Below are 23,985 nucleotides of genomic sequence, written 5' to 3'. Positions count from 1 at the left end.
ATGTCAGAATTATGGACTAGAGTCAGGATCTTGCAGGAAGTAATCTGTTCAGTTTGTTCTAAAATTAGAAGCAGGTGGCTGGGTTCCAGCACTGACGCACTGTCCTGATCTCATATGTAAGCTTTTATGTGATGTTAACAAGTATAAGAACCCAGGACTTGTCTATTTCTACTGAGAAATGAAGCACTGGCTTCTAAAAACAGAAGACATTCTCTGCCATAGGTAACAGTACTCTGTGTACAGGCTTTCCCATATCCCATCTCTCTGCCTATGTGAGCGACTCACTGATTTACCTAAAACCATGCACAGTACTTGAGGTCAAAATAGAGGCATCCCCTACAATAGGTGTTGGTAAGATTCTTTCATTCTGTGTGTGCAGGAAATAGTTAAAAGTAAAACTGCAGATTTTCCATCTGCTTATGTGAGTGATTCATTGATTTCCCTAAAGCTGGCCATACACCTATAGATTATCTGCAGATTTTCTATGGTTAGATGAAAAAAGTGCAACAGATTCCTCCATCTACGCTAAACTGTGTGGATGGCGGAATCTCCCACTGGGCCAAGCTGTAGCATCTTGCTAGTCGGCCCCACTGGCTCTCAAAATACCTGAACAATCTGATTGACATCACTGGTTGCCAGGAGCTAGGAGGGATGCCAACCAGAGCGTCTTTCTCGGTTCCCTGGCAACCAATGACATCAGTGAGCTGGGCGGGAAGCTAGAGTGTCACAGGTTGATAAGAGCTCTTGGCAAACTGGGACAACGTGGCCGTCCTTCTGAACACACATTGAAGTATTTTCTTTTATGCTCCTCAGCTCCATCTAGTGGCCATAATGAAGTATTTTCTCAATGTTACATTTGACCAGAAATGAAAATATACTAAGAACGTTAGTTTTGCCTGTATTAGTGCAGAAGGAACATTCGCAGAGATTTGCAGGTGCATGGCTAGGCAAATTGTTGTAAATAGACCCCTAACATTGAGTTCTGAAGGCTGTATGTAAAATTATTCCTCACACTGAGGCCCCATTCACACTAAGCGATTTATCGAGCGATTTTTGCAGCGATATCGCTCATATTTCCACGCGATATCACTCTATGTAGCTTCTCCAATCCATTTCAATGGAGCTGTTCACATCTCGTCGTTCAATATCGCTCAATATCGCTTGTAGCTTGTCGCTGGTAGCTTGTCGCTCCTACATGACCCTTTTTCGAGCGATTTCCAGCGATATTGCTCCTGATTGCATACAGCCCAATAGGAAAAAGTCGCGCGATACGTCGCTCAATATCGCTCGTCGCACAAAATCGCGCGATTTTCATGTCGCTCAGTGTGAATGGGGCCTTAGTGCTTAATGTGCTGCCCTGAAGCTCCAGATGAGAAATAGAAAATATCACTGCTTTAACCCCCATTCAAGACACACAGAGGGTGCTTTTCTCTTAGATCGTAATCAGTAAAAAACATAAATGTAAAAGACCCAACCCCCACAACTGACATATATAGAAGCATACATTTAGTCCCCTTTCACACTTCAGTGTTGCATTCACATGTGGCAAAGTATACATGCGTGTTTTTATGCAATGCGTTAAAAAATTGCAATGGACTCGTGGGGGCATTACTTGTTAATGGCACCCCAAACATGGCCAGTAAAATGTGTATTTTTTCTGCACATGTATGAGCGTCAAACATGCATAAACACGTGGGACAAAAAAAAGTGGCACGCTTGCAGCCAAAAAATGCTGCATGAGCTACTTTGCTGCATTTGTTGCGTGTATGGCAGACCAGTGATTGAATGGGTTAATGTGAGGCAACCTCGGCAAAAATGCATGTCAATGAGCATGAATGCACGTTCACATTCATTTACGCACCGCAGAGTGTGAACAGGGCCTAACTTACACAGAGTTAGGACACACAGACATACTTACACGCCTCTTAGGAGACACATATTACGTATCTCCACAGATGCTAGATATAGCAATTTGGTTTTAGGCCAAAGCCAGGGGTAGGCAACCTCACCTCAGCCTCTGCATGTCATGCCTGTGGCTGCCAGAATTTTGCAATGTCTCGTGGGACTTTCAGCAAAGCTGGAGTGCCAAAGTTGTCTGCTCCTGGTCTAAACTGATATGTTGTACAGGCTTTAAATGTGTCGCCTATTTACGATTTTGTGTCTAGTGGTTTTGTTTTGTAAGAGGTTTGATATATTTGGTATTTATTAAACTGGCACAGTCTCATCTTTTATGCTAAATGGTAAATTTAGAAATTAAATTGTGTTTTTTTTCTGCTTTAAACATTTAAGCGTCTTTGCTGAAAATATACAGTAGATTTCTTAAGCATAAGTATTAGGGATATCCCGACACCACTTTTTCAAGACCAATACAAGTACTTTCCCTCAGATACTCACCGATACTAATTACCAATATTAAAGGGACATCTGACATTTTTTCTAAAACAATACAGATTGATGATTTTAGGGCAGTTTCTCACCAGGGCTAAATACAGATGTCCCCAGAGCTGGTTATACATGTCACCAGAGCTGAATACATGTCACCAGAGCTAAATACATGTCTTACATAGTCTTACATAGTATTTGAGGTTGAATAAAGAGACAGGTCCATCAAGTTCAACCAATTGCGTGTATGTATGTGATTCTACATGTGTATGCGTGTAAACCAGAGCTAAATACAGATCTCACCAGGCTGCATGCCAATCACACCCAGGCGGCATGTGGATCCCTGCAGGGCTCTGTATGCAGTGGCTATGCTGATTGGACGGGTGCCGGCCTGAAATGGTGGGTGGAGAGTTGAATGGGGAGGCATCGGCTCCGGGGCTGTACATGCCGTGTGGGGTTATCTATGGCTGTGCCTGCGTCGGGAAGGAGGAGCAGGAGATATAGAACAGGACAGGCACTGCCAAGGAGAACTACTCCCAGGTCTCCAGCAGGCTGCCTGAGGTACCCACAAGCGCGGGAAATCAGACAGCAGCTGCGGTTTAAAAATGTAAAGGGCCAGCATCGGCCTTAAGAATCGGGGCATTTTCATGAGTACAAGTAGTGGTGACAATGCCCTTATCGGCCCCCATACCGATACTAGTATTGGGATCGGGTCATCCATAATAAGTATTGAGCAACATCCTCAATTGGTGGCAACCATCTTTTTTGTTACTCTTATTGTCCTCTGCTTTCAGAATGTATATAATTCTGGGGTCGTTAGTGAATTTGCATGCCTCTATTGTTTTTTTCTATGTTATTGTAATATATAAACAGCATACGTATACCCGGCTCTGGAGTTCAGAGTAAATCTTCCAATGGGGACACTGGTTTTGGTGACAACTGTCTTAAGGAGGAAACTCTTCTCACTTTGGAGAGATCTCATCTCATTGACGGGACAGACACACCAAATATATACACTGACAGGAATTGTCAACTTTCCTGCTCTATCCAAAGCTAAAAAAAAGCCTTTGGCTTTACATACACTTTACCCCAAAGAGACCAGTGTGAAAACACAACTCTTACAGGGTTAAACTTCACTAATCTATTCACAGTTCCAGACTTTAATGTGACCTTATGGCATCACTTTGCATACTGCAGGACAATACAGCTCACAGCAGCCTCAGGAGAAATGGTGCATGAAGAGAAGGTTTTTTTACATCAAAGGAAACCTGGGGAAAACCAGGGCACCCAGCCACCATCCGCCTCCGAAAGGGCTTATAGGGCCCCAGTCTTGCCTGGCCCCAAGATTAGATAGTAGAATAGGGGTAGGCAAACTATGGCCCTCCAGCTGTAGTGGAACTACAAAGCCCATGAGGTTCTCACAGCCACAGGCATGACTCCCAGGGACAGATGCACCATGGGATTTGTAGTTTCACCACAGTTGGAAGGTCGGAGATTGACATGGCTGTGGAGATAGGACATGGTAGGTGTGACAAGACCCAGTGTTTTTGGAGAACGGAAGCTGTTAAGCTCTAATCCTGGACAATTTCCTAAAACATCTTTCATGTAGACTCACTAAGAATACACACATTCCATACACTGACAATTACAAAAAACATGAATTTCTGTTATTACAGAACTCCTCATCAGCTGGACCGAGAGCGCTGTAGAATATTAGGAGACTGTCTCTCTACAGATTTCACAACAAGACCTTTCTGAGGACATTGTTCTAATAACACCTTTCTGCAAGCAAAAGACATTCCAGCAGGGGAACCTCTCAGGGCCGGATTAACATAGGGGCAGGTGGAACTTCTGCTCCAGGCCCACCACTGCAAATAGGCCCGGCCGACCCAGCCTGAATCACGGACGGCGTGATCCGAATCGCGGCCGACCCGATGGCAATCCAGGCCGGCTGCGACCAGGCAGCCGTGGCCCTGTATTCAGGCATATCAGAGGCCCTCTGATATGCCTGAACAGAGAGCCGCATCTGCTATGGCTGCAGCCGCCAGGCTCACTGACCACTTGGAGCCCGCACTGACCTCCTAGAGCTCGCACTGACCACCTGGAGCCCACACTGACAACCTGAGAGCCCATACTGACCACCTGGGCCTGGTGCTGAGGATTTTGGTGGGCCTTTTTATGGAAATGGCGATGGTCACCGGGCCCTCTTCGTCCTGTCCGGGCTGTGATTTGTAGTCTCTCTACAGCTTGGAGTCAGTGGTGGAGTGCCAGGGCCCGGTTGCAGATGCTACCCTGGTAGATCTGCCACTGACTCCAAGCTGTAGAGGGACTACAAATCTTAGCATCACATTATACGGCAATGCAGAATACCGCCAACTATAGAGGACTACAAATCCCAGTAATACATTACACAGAAATGTAGACTACCACCAACTATAGATGACTACAAATCCCAGCAATAAATTATACAGCAATGCAAATTGGCACCAGCTATAGAGGACTACAAATCCCAGTAATGAATTATAAAGCAATGCAGAATACCACCAACTATAGAGGACTACAAATCCCACCAATGCATTATAAAGCAATGCAAACGTGTGAGCAAGCAACACTGGCTTGGTCAATCATTTGCAAGCAAAAATACTGTTTTCTTTTTATTTTACTTGCACATGATTTGGTGTTTATTGCAAAGTAAAATGTCACCACCTTGCATGAAACGTCCCTTGTAAGCTAACAGCCTGTTTACTTCTAGTAAATCAACCTCTAGGAGTCACTGAACTCTACATGTGAGGATCTGTAATGTGCCTGCAATATGTATTATATCCACTAGATGTCAGCATTGCAGCATCAACACTAGGCGGGCTTAACCTATTGCAGCATGGCGCTGTGCTCTTCAGTAAGCCCCGCTCCGTATCCATAGGAACATATAAACAAATCGACGTTGCCATAACAACCGGAATGCACTGCTAGGCTGAGACTCGGCACCGAGCAGCACGCAGCTAAGATGAGCGTCCAAACCTTCAAACCATCTGTCCGAGTGGGGAACTGGAATGAGGATATCTCCCTGGACGAGGTGATCACACTCCACCAGTCTGTATATTTTATGTAACATGAGGAATATACTGAACATTACTGGGGACTTGTTGATTGCCCCTCCATCCCTTCTACTGCACAAAAAAAATATCATAATCATTTCTTCAGGGCCCATTTCTACTATGCATAGAGAGGTGCAGTATTTTGTTGCGATAGGCGGGCGCGTTTCCGTGCCCATGTGTGTTTTTCTTTGTGCGTTGATGTGTTTTAACATGCGTTTCCAATACATTTTTGAAAGTAGGATTTGGTGTGGATAGCATTACCAGCCATTGACCAAGGTTTGTTATTACCTATTTCCAATGCATCAGAGGTGGGTAACTCCGGCCCTCCAGCTGTGCTTTAACCACAAATCCCAACATATCTTTGGGAGTCATGCCTGTGACTGTCAGTCCTGCAATGGGACTTGTAGTTTCACAACAGCTGGAGGGCCGGAGTTGCCCACCCCTGCGTTATATGCATTTTGATGGATTGCACTGACGCACATTAGGGGGATTTATCAAAACTGGAGCAGACAGAATGTGGAACAGCTGCCCTTGGTAGTCAATCAGCTTCTATCTTCATTTTGTTCAGCTAAGCTTTGAAAATGAAAGATAGACGCTGATTGTTTAGAATTAATAGATAAGAAATAAATGAAAGAAGAAGAAAAAGCGAGCAGTGCGATGCACTGCACACATTATGGGCCCTTACCCAGTGCAATCCAGCTTGAAATGTCATTCATTTTAAATTGATATGGTCCAATCACACCAGCAGCACGGATTACCCATGGCCGTTATGTGCTGTAAAGGTGCCCACACACCTTACGATAATCGTACGATAATTGCAGGAAATCCCGCGATCGTACAATTATCGTAAGGTGTGTGGGAGCCGTGCGACCTCTGCTACTGTAAGGTCGCACAACTTTTATCTTAGGAACATGTTCGAAAACCAGCCGAACATCTTACGATGTTCGGCGGGTGTGTGGCATGTTCACAAGATAAAAGCCGCACGGGCCGGTGTGCGCAAGCACACACTGCTCGTTTAGCATTGCAGTCATCGGAAGCCCGCCCCTCAGGGGGCGTGGCTTGCGATCATCGCAAGTACAATCTGCCTGTCCAAGATAGGCAGATCGTACGTTTTTAAAATTACCTTACAACCATCGCAAGACAAAAGTCTTGCGATGGTTGTAAGGTGTGTGCCAGCCTTAGGAGGCAGTGCAATGTGCTGAATTTATTGCATTGCACTGAATACCAATTTGTTCAATTAAGTTTTGAAAAAGAGAGAAGCTGACTGTTAGCCATGGGCAACCATACAAGATTCTGTCTGCTCCAGTTGTGATAAATTCCCCTCTTTGTATTTTTCAAGATGCACGGCAGCCCAGTGGTGGGAACAGACACTCAAACATGATATCAGATAATCAGATCAAACATTGGAAAACAACCGCAATAAACAAAGTTAACGTGTTTCTCACAACATCTTTCCTCTTGTTTTAGTTTTCAATGTTGTCTTCTTTTCTATCATCATATAGGATCTCTTGAAAGATTTTTTAGAAAAAAGAGAAAAAGGGGAACTCCTTTTACAAAAGTCAGGTCGGTTGAAGAAATGTATCCTGCAAAAGGTAAGTAGCTATGTTTATAGAACGCATTTACTGGGAAGATTCACCCACACATTCACCAGATCAAGCACCATTTACACCAACATCTGTTCCTTAGCAGGAGATAACGGTTAGTGTAATTCAGCCAATTACTAACGCAACAAACCCGTGATTCGCCACACATTAGCCACAAATACTGATATAACATATAGACAGTGACGTGCATACAGACCTCTGGAGTCTGCTGACAATTTCATTTGATTTAATTAGAAGAATCATTTTTATTCACAGACTAGATGAAGTAATCTTCATCTGAAAAATGACATAAGAAATATTATCCTTTACTGCTCGTTCACACTCACAGCTGTGTTGATCTGAGTTGATCCATGCAAGCTCAATGCAAGGACGCCACATAAGCCATAGCTGTCTGTGTGCCTCATTCACATTGAACTAGTGCATTGTAGACATACAGCTTTTTTTGCATTGAAGTGCAGAACGCATTCCAGTGCACGTCAGAGAACCACAATGTGCCATGTGCATAGGATTAATAGATGTGAAATAAATGAAAAGAAAAATAGAGCACTGCAATATATTTGAACAACGCATCCTACTATATGTGCACAGCACACACCAGCAAGCGCACATTATGGGCCCTTACCCCCTTTAACACAATTTAGATTTTTATGGTCTGAACACATCAGTAGTGCGCACTACTCACGGCCGTTGTTGTGTGCTGTTAGGAGGAGGTGCAATGCGCTGAATGTATTGCATTGCACTTTTTACCTGTTTTTTTTCACTCAGACTTTATTGAAATGTCACAAACTGTTGTTATATTATTATTATACGGGATTTGTATAGCGCCAACAGTTTGCGCAGCGCTTTACAATATAAGGAAGATATTAAAATCACAGTACAATTCAAGTCAAGATGGTAAGGAGGGCCCTGCCCCTGAGGGCTTTCATCTAAAAGGGAGGGGGAAGTGATATAAGAGGAGGTAGCTGTGTGGGGAGGAATTGTTTGAGAACGTGATGGTTCAGTGGTTAGGTTGAGGTGGGATAGGCTTCCATGAAGAGATGAGTCTTTAGGGAATGCCTAAAGGCAGTCAGAGTGGGAGATAGACGGACAGGTTGGGGTAAGGAGTTCAGAAGAATGGGAGAGACTATAGAGAAGTCCTGGAGGCGAGCATGGGAGGAGTTGACAAGGGAGCTAGAGAGCAGGAGGTCTTGGGAAGAGCGGAGGGGACGGTTAGGGTGATACTTTGAGACAAGGTTGGAGATGTAACCTGGGGCTGAGTTGTGGATGGCTTTGTAAGTGGTTGTTAACATTTTTAATTTTATCCTTTGAGCTATTGGATGCCAGTGCAGGGATTGACAGAGGGGGGTGGGGAAGGGAAGCCAGTGCAGGGATTGGCAGAGGGGGGTTGCAGACACTGAGCGGTTGGTCAGGTGAATGAGTCTGGCAGCTGCATTCATGATAGACTGAAGGGGGAGGAGCCTGGGTAGTGGAAGGCCAATGAGGAGGAAGTTGCAACAGTCAAGACGAGATATAACAAGGGAGTGGATGAGTATCCTGGAGTTTCATTGGTGAGGAAGGGGCGTATTTTGGAGATGTTACGAAGGTGAAGGTGGCAGGATTTGGATAGTGATTGGATGTGGGGAAGAAAGGTGAAGTCTGAGTCAAGGATGACACCTAGCACCTTGGAATGGGGGGATGGTTGGATAGTTGTGTTCTCAATCATGATCGAAAAGTTGGGGGAGAGTGCACAGTTCTACTCACCCCAATGTGTTGCAACATGTTGTGGTGCGAATAAGTACTGCAAGTCAAACTCTTTTCCAGCTCACACCACACTAAAATCATGGTGTGAACTGATTATATACAACTCTAAGCAAAACAATTCTTACCCCTTCTGTGGGGCTACCCCTGCACTGCAAGGATTAAGGGCTTTGTTTTGTTTAGGTTCAAAATAACAGTTATACTCACCCGATCCGCTAAACTGGCCATCTGTGACAGCGCTCTCTCCCGCCTGTCTCCTCCTCCGCTGTAACGATGGTGTGTGCCTCAACGTCCTCACCTCCTATACACTATATACTGTATAGAACGTGATGTCTCAGGGACCTTAGACTGCTGCAGCAAAGGGGTACATTGGCTCCAGGGTCCGGTTTAAGAGCCCGTTGACTGGGAGGATCGGGTGAGTATAACCTTTTTTTTTTTTTTAACCTAGACAAAAACAAACACTTAACCCTTGCAGTGCCGGGGGCAGCCCCACTGGAAGGGTTAATTACATTTTTACCCAGAGTTCTTCTTTAATAGTAAGCAAAGCAAATTGCCTTTGCATTGGGACTGCTCTGGACAAGGGTGCCCAGTGCAGGCCAATGCTTCGGGGGTGAATGGGCCCCTAGACTTGCTGCTTCACATTCCTAAAGAAACAAAGGGAAACATTGAAAAGAGATTATCCAAATATGATATAAATTCATTTTTCTCAATATTATGAGTGTTTCTTGTGATGAATGTGCATGAAATAAATATGAGATTACACTGAATAGATTACAAAGGAGAACTCTAAATAATATTAAGATTTTTGTATGGTTTAATATAGAGAGTAGTCTGTGGATAGAGTCCAGCCTGTGTCTGGGGGGGTGTAGTCCTGCAGACCAGTGGTTCTCAACCTATGTAACCTCGGGACCCACATTTGTCCTTGGTCATTAAGTCGCGACCCAAGTTGCACTGCAATGGAACGCACAGCATTGCGTTATTGCACTTTCTGGTGTGGCAACCAAACTGTGGGTGGGAGGTGCGTTTGGGGTGCCATTGAAAAGATCCACCCAGTCTCCATACCTTATGAGAACTGGAGTGGATCCTTAGCCTGGGGTGCAGTGTGGGCTGCTGTGCTGTGATGGAGCTCCCTCCATATGTGCAATGCTTGTACATCTCACTTGCATGCCCTGTAGTAGCCAGAATGTGACATCACTCTGGTCCAGGACACGTGAGGGAGCTGTAAGTATGGATGGAGCTCCCTCACGGGCATAGCCCCAGCCCATCCCACCTCAAGCTGACACTCTGCACCGGCCAGCATATTTTGAATGACTGTTTGGCGGCAGAACTGACAGTGCTACGGTAGGGGAAAGCTGATGAGCTTTTCACCTAGAAAAATGGAAGGCACGCGCCAAAAAACAACTGAACATGGTGTCGCGACCCACTTTTGGGTCAGGACCCACCAGTTGAGAACCAAGGCTGTAGAAGAACAGACCTGACAGAGGTTACAACCACTGCAATCCTTTTATAACATCACACTCACAGACCCTTTCACTCGTGTCAGTAAAGTACTTATGTAAAGCCAATCTCATGATAACAAAAACTCCCCTTGCAGTGGGACTTACCCCAACTGCATTTTTTGGTTTGGGGCAGGGGTGGGCAACTCCGTCCCTCTAGCTGCTGTGGAACTACAACTCCCATGAAGCATTGCAGGACTGACAGTTATAGGCATTACTCCCAGAGGCAGAGGCATGTTGGGATTTGTAGTTAAAGCACAGCTGAAGGGCTGTGAGTTTCCCACCATTTTTCCCACCATTGGTCTAGGGCAGGGGTGGGCAAACTCCGGCCCTCCAGCTGTAGTGAAACTACAAATCCCATGATGCATCTGCCTCTGGGAATCACGCATGTGGCTGTGAGAATCTTGCCATGCCTCGTGGGACTTGTAGTTCCCCAACAGCTGGAGGGCCGGAGTTTGCCCACCCCTGGTCTAGGGGGATTCTTTAAAGCAATTTTACTTACCTGATCCCGCACTCCCGTTGGCTCCAAGACTGGCACCTGCAGCCCTCCACTGGTGGTTGGAGGTCTACTGAAGTCATCACTTCTAATGCAGGGTCTATAGCAACACAATAGACCCGAGGACGTAGAGGGACATTCCACAGCAGGAGTGGAGGGGGGAGAGGTGAGCCCCCGACAACCAGAGGATCGGGGATTAGGTGAGAAAAATGCTTTAAAGAATTCCCCTAGACAAAAACAAGCAGTTAACCCTTGTAGTGCACTCCAAGGCAATGTTGTTTGGTACTCGGAGATACGCTGTGAAGAGTGGTATCATTACTTTCTGAAATAAAACTGATTATTGGATGTGGTAAACCGGGGTTTTTGACTGCTAGTGCTGTGAATTCATATTTTTCCTCTCTGTAAACAAGGTAGAGCTTTCCTTCTCCAAGGACGGGTTCCTCCACTTTGGTGATGTCATCATGCTGCTGAATCCAGAGAACAGTGAGGAGTCGTTAAGTAATCCATCCCCAATATACGGCAACTACACGGTCTCAGTGAACCCAGATGAAAGTGCTTTATCTTCCAAGACCCAACTCACAGCACCGTGTGGAATCAGTGGCATCAGCAATGTCAAGCCATGTGCCAGAAATGTGTTCATTATAACAAGGTATATGTTCCCATCACAATTCTATAATACATGCTAACAAAAAATAATAATTGAGAAACATATTCAGAATTTTGAGTTCTCCTTCAAGTTCCTGAACATGTAACGTCAAAGTGTGCATACATTACAGTGCATATATGTACCGTGCATCGGGTGAAAGATGCAGTGTTTCATTGAATAGTATGATATGTCAATGTTAGTACAGTGTAATTGTGATACAGTGCAAGGAAAACACATACTATGGTATATATGAACAGGACCATAGTGTGCGCACGTTGTTGTTCCTGCTGTCCTGTGTTCTGTTACTGTTTCTAGAGGAGAAATGATTTGAGCTTTAAAGCGTCTCGGTCAATAAAATAAATCTGTACAATGGATAGTTCCCTGCAAGCAAGACATTGAATGACAACCACTTCCACTGCCGGATGGGCTCTGCAGTAATGAAGAGAAACCACCAGCTGGAGATCCTGCAGAATCGGACACTTCTGGGAATGGTGATTTGCTGGGTGCTTTGGTTCCACCCGCTGGTCTTTACTTGAAAGGACACAGTAATGACATAGAAGCTAGTGGGTCAAGTCACTGAGCGCAGCAGGGGAGCAGGGGAAATTTCAATTATTTACAAACACTGATCACTGAGTGTTTGTACCTGGCTCTCCTCTCTGACACGCTGTCACAGGAGGCTGAGCGACCGGTCTGTCTCCACCCACACACCGCTTAGCCTCCTGTGACAGCGCTGGCTGTCTCCGCCCACACAACACACTGCCAGACTGTGACAGGAGGCTGAGCGGTGTGGGAGAAGAGGCGCCGGCTGCTCCCAGCGCTCGGCTGGCTGTCACACTTTCTCTCCTCCCTGCTGGGACACACAGCAGCACCCAGCGGGGAGGAGAGAAAGAATGGATGCACTGCTGTATCGGCAGAAAAATTGCACTTTCGGCACTTAGCCAAAAGTGCCATTTCCGCCCAGTGTGTTTCGGCGGCCGATATATCAGTGCATCCCTACGTAAATGTACTTGCAATTAATTACACTTTTCTCCTCTCCTGACTCTACTGCTAAGTCCTACAATTACTTGTTGATCTTGCCAGTGAAGTACACTTCCTGTGATGGGAGGACAATGCTTCTGCACTGCCACTGAAATCAAAGGAGTGTTGTCCTTAATGTAGTCTGTGTCTAGTTGTCTACTAATGTCTACAGTGGGATCAGAAGATGCTGCAGTGGGTGGCTATCAGCATTATCACTACTGAGTCACAAGCCTGTGGCTTGTCAATTAGCAGCTTGCCACACCTAGTCCTGCCTGTTGCTTTCAGAATTGGCAGAATTGACTGTGCTGCTAGAACCCCCTCACTGTGAGCTGCAGTGTTTAGCATGGGGATGTGTGAGACACAACTGAAGGAGGATTTGGCTGAATCAAGGGGGTTAAAGGCCTGTTCACATGTGTTTCAGGTCCGGATCAGGTGCGGATCTGCAGACGCGTTGCTATATGTTTTTGCCGCGTTTTTGATGCGTTCCAGTTAAAAAAAAAAAAAAATTTTTTTTGCTGGAGTGTGGCTGTCAGTATGTTAGCTGCAGTGCAGTGCTTTTTTGATGCGTTTTTGACGCGTTTTGCGTTTCCGGACAGTTTCCTTTAGTTCTGCTTGAAAAGCTCATAAACTCTGACTATGTTAAAATAACTGTATTTATGTTTTTCCATGTTATTGGGAAACAGTGTGGATGGCAGTGATTATGGGGAACCTCTTCATTATGGACAGAACTTTGCCTTAAGGACAAGAGATGGTTTCATGGGACATGTAAGTGAAGCAGGAACATATATCATACACTGAGGCCACCTTTGCTTCTAAAATAAATTCCACTTCCATAATAACACTACACAACTGCATTGGATTAATGATCAGTTTTTATTTTCAGAGGATCATGTCACTAAGGCATGTAGAATTGTTCTAGGACGACATTACAGTGAAAGTGTAAAGCACTTTTGTAATGTTCTCAAACAAAATAAATGTTCCAAATATTTGGAAAAAATTGCAGAATGTATTAAACAGACAAGAAAACAGCACCAAGTAATTCAATTGGAATGAAAATAATTTTATTAGCTTAGTTATGGAACAAATAGCTCCCTATAGCGTATATAAGCACCATGCAGTAGTTAATTCATTTCACATGATTACGCAATGCCTCATTTATTTTGCAGTTGATTGTTACTACATGCCATATGTGTCATCTGTTAACACTTTATTATTGCTACTTACCCCACTTACAAAACCAATTAATTGATAGCAATTTTCATAGTTACAGTCATTATATATATATATATAATGTATCATTTGCTGAATATGTGTCGCATCAGTGCGCCTTATGACCAATAAAATGTGCCTACAGGAAAAATACATCCATTAAAATGTCGATATATGCAGAGCAACACTGAAGTGATTGGTTGTTTTATCCATCTATATGTTTTTCAGTTATATCTGACAAGTGACCAAAAAACATTTCTAAAATGCTGTAAGAAATCTCATTTGCAAGAAGTTAGTTTAACAGATCAACCATCATATGAAACCTGCTGGCAGTTTGTCTATTTGGATCCACAACTGAGAATGGAGAATGAAGGAGTCCCTGTTCCAGTATGTATATATATTTATTATCGGTACAGTGTTTTTAGGCTTGTAGATTTCATGGAAGATTTGTAATTCATACTATACAGTGCAAATATTAAAGCAGTACAGTTTATAAAGATATATAAGTGTGACAAAACACAGCTGTTGCACACAGGTGCCATTGGCAGCATATGTACATTATTCTTTGGTTTTACTCGGTGCTCCCAAAGGGAACATATGTTGCTCAAAAACAGCACTCTATATATGTGTTAAAGGATAGGACAACCTTTGATAAAGTCTGCGTATGATGTAATGACAGGATTAATTATCAATGTGACACTATAAAATTTTACCTTTCTGTAGGCATCGGCTTGCTTCGGGTCGGCCGAACATGCTCAGCATGTTCGGCTGACCCGGAGTGCAGAAGGAGTTCGACTCAGCCGATCCAACATCTGGATCGGCTAAGCCGAACCTTCGGCAGGCTACTCGCTGCTGTTCGGCCTATTCTCATAGATGCCGAACAGAGGCATTCAGCTCCGCTATTCTGCTGGATACCTCTGTGGTACCGAGCAGAATAGAAAAACTGGTTAAAAAAGTAGAAAAAATTAAATAGAAAACGATTGGGCGGAGCTAGCAGTGACAGCTAGCTCTGCCCAACTGTTTTCCATTGGCAGCGCGGTTCTGCTGCCGTCAGAATAAAAAAAACACCATAGGAATGCATATCTAGATTCCTATTGGCTATTTCACTTTGCTTTGCAATAGCCAATAGCAAACTAGCTATTGCACCCGCCCTCTGCTGCTGTCAATCACTAGAGGGGACCTGATGGAGAACTTCAGGTACCCTCTGCTGATTGACAGCAGCAGTGGGTGAGTGCAATAGCTAGTTTGCTATTGGCTATTGCAAATAGAAATAGCCAATAGGAATCTAGCTATGCATTCCTATGGTGTTTTTTCTTTTTTTTATTCTGACGGCAGCCAACGGCTCTGATGTCAGAAGAAAAATAAAAAGACAACAGAGCAGGGAAAGGTTTACTCTGCTTGATCGAGCAGAGTAAAACTTTCCGGGAGAGATTGTTTCTCTCCCCGGCGGACGGGAGCCGCTATCTAATAGCGGTAGACTCCGCGGAGCGTCCGGGAGAGTTGGGCTATCTGGCGATCTGCGTCCCTGGTTATCTGGTAACCAGGGACGCTGATCTGTCTGTGCAAGTGGCCGTGGCCTGCCGTGAGATGACATCTGGCTCCCCCCAGCAGTCAGTAGCAGGCCGTTCGGCCTGCTTCGGCTTCCACTTCTGCTCAGTCGAGCCAAAGCATATGCCTTCCGCTCGACTGAGCCGCTCGACCGACTTTGGGAGCTGTAGGGCTATAGTGAATAGCCCCTACAGCAGTCCGTCGGTTCTAACCGAAGGGGTCCTGGGGCCGAAGCTAGCCCAAGGATCAGCCGAAGCTACAGGCTTGATCCTTTCGGCAGCTTAGTGAATAGACCCCATCGTTTTTTCACTGTTGGGTGCATCCATCTTGCTTCTTGCACAGTGTAGAGAAGGTAAAGCCGGGATGTCAGTCATAGCCTCATGTCAAAGTCACCTTTATTTTCCTGGAGCACGTGTCACTGCCCTCTGCATACATCGATGGCCGGGGAGGGGTTAGGAATGGTGATCAAGGGGTGTTATTCACTATAACCCAACAGCAGTGAGTGAATAGCCGAATGTTGCAGAACAGCATTTGGCTCGGTTATTCTGCTCACTGCCCTCCGAGGTAGTGAGCAGAATAAAAAAACATAGCCTCTTCCCCACAAGCCCTGGGGCGTTGGTTGTGGGGATCTATGGGCGGGGGGGGGTTAAAAAATAAATAAATACATTGTAAATAAAGAGACCAGACTTTTGTAAAAAATCCTTTAATTGAAAAAAAAAAACCTCTTTAATTAATTACATTTTTTTTGACAATTCCTTTATCCAAAAAAATTCCCCAAAATTGATCCAACGACGTAATCCAAGGGTCAATAGTGAATAACCCTCTTAGTTTTTCAATTGAAGAAAGGCATTTAAGACAGATAATGGAACATATAATCAATGTACCGCTGTGCCAGCATGTTTAGGGAATGGAAAGGTTCACTTTAATATTTTAGTATAAACCATATACAAAATATATTTTTATAAAATAATCAATCTGTGGTTGTTATAAATAAGAGAACCATCTGCTGCATAAAACATAATAATGAAGCAGCTATACACAAATGAAAATCTCTGAATTATTTCTAGATAAAATGCATTGAAATTTTACTACGGACTGCAAATTCCCTTCCTTTATGGCAGATGTCTATTTATTTCTTTAATTTACTTTACGGTTCCTGACCTGCTGTACTCTCAATTAACACACATATCTAGGGAGGAGGAATGAAGAGGTAGCTAAAATGATGAGTTTTTAAAAATATACATGGGCAGTTAGTGATACAAGTGATGTAAATCCTTGGTTCTCAACTGGTAGGTCATGACCCAAAAGTGGGTCGCGACCCCATGTTCAGTGGGTCGCCACGTGCCTTACACTTTTCTAGGTGAGAGGCTTCTCAGCCTCCCCCTAGCGCAGCACCGTCAGTTCTCACGCCGAGCAGCCATTCAAAGTATGCTGCCTGGCCCTCGTGTCAGTTTGCGATGGGGTGGGCTGGAAGTATGGCCATAAGGGAGATCCATCCATGCTTGCATTGTTTACAGCTTCCACATGTGCCCTATAGGGGTGACTGGACCAGACCGACATCATATTGTGGCTCCTGGCACCTCTACAGGGCACGCAAGGGAGCTGTACAAGCAATGCACATATGGATGGAGCTCCATCACAGCCCAGCAGCCCACACTGGACCCCAGGCTGAGGATCCACTACCGTTCTCGTAAGGTAAGGAGACTGGGTGGATCTTTAAAAAAAAAAGAAAAAAATATATAATTTTTTTTGGAGTGTGTATGTGAGAATGTCTGTCTGTAAGTGTGTGAGATTGTGTCTGTGGTTGTGTGTGTCAGTCAGTGTTTTTGAGGGTCCGTTCACACTAGTACAGTGCGTTAATTGCACAGTCCCATGCGATTCATGCGCTGTACCACGCAATCACACCTACCACGCGTTCTGGTGTGGAAGGTGCATTGCGTTGCCACTAATTTAAATGACACCCCAAACGCACCTCCCACCCACAGTCCGATCGCCTGCACCTGAACACCCGGTACTACAATGCCGTGCATTCCAATGCAGTGCGACTTGGGTTGCGACTTCATGACCAAGGACAAATGTGGGTCCTGAGGTTACACTGGTTGAGAACCACTGATGTAAATTATCTAATTCAGGAAGTTGGGTATAAACCTCTCTTCAGAGATTCCCATTGGGTTGTTTAAGGATTAATGCAAAGAAAGGCCAAAAACACATTTGCTGGGGTTGCTGTAGACCAAGGAAAATGTAGTCTCACATATATGAAATGCTCTACACAGTGTTAAGGTGCCATACACCTGCCGATTATCGTACGATAATCGGCAGGTGTATGGAAGGCATGCAACCGTTTCTACGCACGCCTTCTGTCGCACGTCTTTTGTCTTACGAGCATCTTTGAAAACCCGGCAAGAATCGTACGATTTTCGGCGGGTTTGTGGCGTGCTCGTAAGACAAATGCTGAACGGGACGGTGTGCGCATGCGCGCACACTGCCCGTTCAGCATTGCAGTCATCGGTAGCCGACCCCTCAGCGGGACGGGCTTGCGATGATCGCAAGTACGATCTTCCTGTCCAAGATGGGCAGATCATACGTTTTTTAAATTACCTTAGTTACCTTACAAACATCGCAAGACTAAAGTCTTGCGACGGTTGTAAGGTGTTTGGCCAGCTTTAAGATAGAACTTTTCTAAAAATCCCCAGAAAGTCCTTAAAAACAGCCCTGCCATTGTATCTCGTTATCAGAACAATATAATTCATGTGGCTTTTACAGCTACAAGCAGGTGATTGCAGTTGCATGCAAAATTCCCATTAATAATCCAAACCTAACAAGCATGAAGGCTACTATTGCTGGCTTCACCCTCTATAACTTTCTGACTTTTATGCTGACCATCTGTTTTCCATACTTGGGGTTGATTTACTATAGGAATATAGTCTGTTCACTTTGCAAGGGAATTCACACTTAGCTTAGTGAAGGTGGTAAAAATTCACTTTGCAATAAATACCCAAGCAGAATACAACAAAGTTTAATTGCTTGCACATGACACATGATGATAGAAATCATCAGAACATGACCTCATTTAATAATCTAAGGGGAAAATTCTGTTTCAAAGTGAAGAGTCATTTTGCCTTAAGTAAATCAACCCCACAGACTCAAGATAAGCATACAGATAAGAACTGATTTTTCATGACAGGTTTACTTTAACCACGTGTCATCAAATATATGGACATTTAACAACATGCAACAAGAATGATCTTCTATTTTGAAAGATTACCATGATAAACACCTAAATTATATCTAAAAGAACTAACGTGATATATTGCAGCTAACCAGTCCTTAGATGTGGTGGCTGCATTAGTTTATTTTTTCAAGCTAAGGTAATTTTCAGAAAATACAGAAGATATCTGTTGAAGTTGCCAAAAATGCAGTTTCCTTATAACTTTCTGTACACTGAACTGATATATCAAAGAACATTATCGTCCTTTCAAGCAGTAAACTACCGGTTCTTCCACTTCTGTTTAGTGAAGATGAAGGGAGGAGGACATGCATGCAGTTCAAATCAAAATCAGTCTAGGTTGGCAACTCTACTCCATCTATGGAAACAGTATAGTGAGTAAGCGCAGCCATAGTAGGGCAGCAAGTTTGTTATTCGCAGGAGTAGCAGCTGAAAATAAAGAGGAAAAAGCATGAAAAAAGAAAACTAATTCAGCCACCTCTTTTAAGGACTAGTAAGCTACAATATATTGCACTTCTGTTTTTGGGTTTAGATATGCTTTAACAACATTGATCTATAATTGAGTAAATTACTTTGATAAAGATGTAAACAAATCTGTTCAGCCATTTTAGGAATTGGGGTATCTTCTTTGTGTCTGTCACTTCTATCCACGCCCCTTCTCCTCACTACTCTGGCCCTTGGACATGTAGTCTTTTCTACCCCCCCTCCCCCCCAAATAATGATTTACCAAAGATTTCTCCAAATATTTTAAAACTGTATGGGTAGGGTAAGACTTGACATGAAACTGAGATCTTGTATTGTGTATACTGTATATCATAGCCACTAAATACATGTGAAATATGCTGATGTAAAAAAAATATATATACATATATATTTATATAATATGCCGATGTAGAAAATGATGCATAGGTATATTGTCCCCACTTTTATTGCTTTTAATTTTGACACTATTAAAAAAAAAAAAGTAAACACAACTTGTATTTACAGGCAAACACAAAACTCCTCATCGTTCACAGCAAAACCAACAGATGTCTAGCTGTTCTCAGGAAATATATCTTATGGTAAGAAAAACATTGTTCTCTATGTCCATATGTTTCCTATGTATGCCTGGGAATGAACTGTGAATCTCTGATTGCTGCTGTGAAACGTATTCTTCTGCTAACTTATTTCTGCCATGCATGTAGTTCCTAAAACAATTTGGTTTTGGATGTCAAGAGAAAAAGAAATACCACTCATTTATTTCATCTTAATAATATATATTTTCTTCTCCATTGCTCATAAACAGATAGCTGTCAACCATGTGAACTATATGAACAAATATAATAATTGTAATGTATTCATTATATACAGTTCAATAACAAATGCTTTCTGTTACAGCTAAGATATGGTCATATAAAATAATTAATGTTTTTTTTTTTCATTGGAGAAGCTTTGTTGCTCCTTAACATATTAATTTAGAAACATGTACCTTTAATATTTTGGTATAAACCATATACAAAAAATATATTTTGATAAAATAATGCATGTGTTATCAGCTAATTATATTGCCATTGTTGCCTCAAAAACAATTTTGTTGTCTAGATTTTTCTAGATAAGTTTTTGTACTTTGGTAAACTTCTAAAATAGTAATGCTGACCCCGATTATTTTCCATCCGGATTATAGTAACTCATCGCTAGCTGACATATTGCTCATTAAATGTGGCAGTAATTCAGTCAATTATAATGCACCAGCCAGAATTACTTTTTCTTTTTAGATGCTTTATTAACAAAGTACATGGACCCTCAGTCAGTCCTTGCGTAGGCTCCATTCTTTTTCAGTATTCGGATACAAATTCCAGTCATTACCTACAAGGTCTTCATCTTGTTCTGTTAATGATCTGTTCCTGTCATTCACATGATTCACCTTCATTCTGAAACACTCTGTCCTGCTCTATTAGACTGTTCATTGAAACTGATGTTAAGCTGATGCCATTGACACAAGCCCAAAGCCCATCGACACAGACCCTTAGAGTGGTTCAATGTATTCTTTAGTCTTTACTGAATGGCTTCCAGTCATGATCTTAGTAAATCTCATAGATACCCATTATAGTACTGAAGTATAGGAACTCTTGGACATTCTTTCTTCCCACTTCCCATGCTGTGCGTTAATGAAGTAATTTAGGGCCTGTGTTGAAAGGCTTTTGTTTGTGTCAGAGGGGTTTTATATTTCTATTCAAGTCTATGGGAATGCAGACCCAAAATGTAGGTGCAGGTCAAATACAGAAAAGGGAAAAGTCAGTTTTATGTCAAATGCATCTGTTCATGAATTTTTAATGATTTTTAGAAGCATCTCCAACTGATGTCAAACTGTCCATAGTCCATTGACACAGACCTAAGGCATGAGTGAGTTTCACTCATTCTAGGTCTAGGAGCTCCTGATTATAGATGTGGTGAGTTTTGATTCCCAAATCTGAACATTATAAGGGACTTTTCAAAGAAGACTGAACCTATTGTGGCATGACAAATCCCCTTTCTCAGTAAACATAATGCTTCTTGAATGAAATGTTGAATGGCGGTGGTGGAGTTAACTTGGCCGTAGAATAAAGGAGATCTGCCATGGGAGAAACATAGGTTGCCATTTCTGATCTCTGCTTATGAAAAAGCTAGTTGATTATCTTGTATTAATGTGTGAATCTTTGACTCAGAACAAGTATGCAGAAAAACACTGCTGACTTTTCTCTGATATTCCAGAGCTGCATATTTGTTCTAGGTCAGTGACTTGCAATGTTTTGAAGCTAGTGGTGAGTATAACACCTAGGAAACTAGTATTTTTTGAAGGAGAGTAGCAATGGAGGCCATTATTTGACATGTGTACTTTAAAGGCCTATGTTTGCCCAAAGGACCCATCAATCTGTTAACCTTGGGCAGGATAACAAATTATGTGTCCCCAATGGGCACGTAACCTACTTCTCACATTGCCTTTTGGGGTACAGCCATTTCAAAAGGGATGTCTGTCTGTGGCATACGCTAGAATTTTTCTTTGTTATGGGGGCACAGGGCCTTCTGAAGCAAACACTGCATGCTGAAGAGCTTATGGGTATATTAGAAAAATAAACACCTGATGTATTGGGTCCAACAGCTGTCTGCTGGCCACAAATTAGCCCAATCTGCTCAAACCATAGGCATAACATTGGGGGTAGTGTATACTTTATGGAGATTTTAGTTTAGTTTAAAATATATTCAAGTACACAGTTACAGTGATGTTGTTTGATTGGCAAAGGTAATTCTTTTTTTACAATTGTCACTTCTCAATGTTTCAGGACTTTTTTTGGCAAGGAATGTGAAGTCACCGCTCACACGTATTTAAATGGTCACAAGGCTGAAGAAAATGAAAATCACTGGATCATAGTTACAGGAAACCCAAGCGATGACATAAATACTATGTTTGACAGACCTAAGCCACCCAGTGAAGAAATGAATGAAAACAAATGTATCGTTAAACCCCTGCAGAAATAAAGTTAAAGGTTTTCACAGGATATGATGTACGGGGTCTCCACTGGAACAATGGTTTTAGGATGCAGTATATGCTCAGGCATATTCTATATACATTTCCTTAAATAATGTATAGTATCTTTTAAAATTCAGGATCGCTGGATTTTTGAAAAGTTTAGACCATGCACATGACGATCCAGATATCCACACTTTTAAAATGTGCAGGTTATGGTAGAGCAAAAAACACGGTGCCATCCGTGAATCGAGTCACTTCGAGCACCATCATCCTCTAATTGGCCGGGACTGCTGTGGGGTGTGCGGAGGGCTCTCTCCTATTTTTGCAGGTTATGGTAGAGTCAGTTATTAAATCTGCAACATAGGTGTGGCTAGAATTCATGCCTTCAATTTCTAAATAAAGATAAATTAGGATTCTGGAGTTGTTTTTTGTCCCCATGCTTTAGCTCAGTGTTTCCAAAACTGTTTTCCAAAACTGTAGCCCTATGATTGTCTTTCCCACTCACCATCCGACCTGGGGCTTTTTTCCTCTGACCACTGACCACTGGGCATTTTCTACTCCTACTAGCCACAAAGGAATAAAGGACAATGACTGAGGAAGTATTAAAGTCAGAGGCATTTGATATTCTTAGAAAGAGGTCGGCAATGGTAGCCTCCTGTTTGTCTTTCAGTTTAATTTTAATGTGCACTGAAAGCTTCACACAACAATTGGTTCACAAAGAGTCAAGTTTTGAAAAAATGTTTTGTGCTAGTTTTTTTTTTTAATGCTGTTTTATCTGAATCTTCTTCAAATACTTTATAATCTCATGCAATGTTTATTACATACATTCTATGTACTGCAGTGACACCAACTGTCAGAATTTACTGCTCACATTTATTTTTGTGTTATCAGTTTTATTGCACATTGATGTCTAAAACACATCATTAAAATAATTATGGGCTATTCAGCTGCTCTGCTGTTTGTTTTATTGCTATAACATCACAAACTGATTAGAAAAACATATGGTAAAATAAAAGGTTTCCTATAAGATTTTTATTTTTACATTCCAGAATATAAAACAAAATAACAATGTTTCACAGTGTATCTCTGTTTTGTTTAGTCTTTATCTTATTATTTTACATTTTAGAGATTGTAAAATATGTTTTTTTTAAGGGAAATATACATTTCTTTAGGCTCCCAGCAATATTCCCTTCATGTATTTGATGAAGTCTATGAAGCAAGATGAAACAGGAATTGGTCCAAAGTATAGTTAATGCAGCTAAAGGAAGACTGAAGTGGAGACACCAGCCACTACTTGGCCCTGGGGTCTCAGGTCTGATATTTCAAAATGCTTGTATATTTCTTTGTTAATAAACTGTCAACAATAGAGTGTTTATTAGACAGAAGAGTCTTATATGTTCATAGCTTACTCAGTAACTGAGAGTGTCTTGGAGTTTATCCACCCCCCATGATGGAGATGGCTCTGTGCTGGAATTTTGCATCCACTATGGGAGCAGGACTAAAGTAATCCTCCCCCCCCCCCCCCATCTAAATTTGGCCCACCCCTTCCTGTTCAAGACATTTTGCGTAACCTGTCAGTCGCTACATATAGCTTCTGACAGGTTGCGCTATTATCATTGCAGGGAAGATGGGGTCTCAGATGGGCTGCAAAGTATCTCTGGTGGGCTCTGCATGGTCTCAGGCTGAGACCGCCAAAGACCCTGCACAACCCACCATAGACCTTGCACAGCCCACCTGAGTCCCTGCAAACCCCACCAGAGACGCCACAGAGCCCACCATAGACCTTGCACAGCCCACCATAGACCCTGCACAGAGACTCTCAGGTGGGCTGTGCAGGATCGATGATGGGCTGTGCAGAGTCCCTTTCCCTGCACACATTCTGCAGCTCCCCAGCCGGCTTCCAGGACATGCCGCTTCTTTCTCCAGGCGCCAAAGCTTCTTCCTCCAGCCGCAGAAGCATTTTTTCTCCAGCCGCCAAAGCTTCTTCCTGGAGCCGCCAAAGCTTCTTCCTGGAGAGGCCCGCAGCCTCCGCCGGCCGGGCC

The 23,985-nt window shown here is 43.0% G+C and overlaps 1 protein-coding gene across 1 annotated transcript; it reads left to right on the top strand.

Annotated features, from left to right (window-relative positions):
• Positions 1–5,376: 5,376 nt before the first annotated feature.
• CFAP161 (cilia and flagella associated protein 161) lies at positions 5,377–21,951 on the top strand. The gene is made up of 7 exons (XM_018571805.1): positions 5,377–5,455; positions 6,980–7,069; positions 11,221–11,459; positions 13,157–13,238; positions 13,911–14,069; positions 19,444–19,517; positions 21,756–21,951. The coding sequence occupies exons 1-7, from the start codon at positions 5,387–5,389 to the stop codon at positions 21,949–21,951; spliced, it is 909 nt and encodes a 302-aa protein (XP_018427307.1). The 5' UTR covers positions 5,377–5,386.
• Positions 21,952–23,985: the final 2,034 nt, after the last annotated feature.

The sequence above is a fragment of the Nanorana parkeri genome, unplaced genomic scaffold (assembly GCF_000935625.1).
Source record: "Nanorana parkeri isolate BGI_ZX_2015 unplaced genomic scaffold, ASM93562v1 scaffold42, whole genome shotgun sequence".
In the NCBI taxonomy this organism is placed as follows: domain Eukaryota; kingdom Metazoa; phylum Chordata; class Amphibia; order Anura; family Dicroglossidae; genus Nanorana; species Nanorana parkeri.
This window is presented reverse-complemented; position numbering and strand designations above follow the sequence as displayed.

Coding starts and splice junctions, on each gene's coding strand:
- CFAP161 (XM_018571805.1), top strand. CDS start 5,387: ATGAGCGTCCAAACCTTCAAACCATCTGTCCGAGTGGGGAACTGGAAT. Junction 7,070..11,220: donor AGAAATGTATCCTGCAAAAG/GTAAGTAGCTAT, acceptor TCTGTAAACAAG/GTAGAGCTTTCCTTCTCCAA. Junction 11,460..13,156: donor AATGTGTTCATTATAACAAG/GTATATGTTCCC, acceptor ATTGGGAAACAG/TGTGGATGGCAGTGATTATG.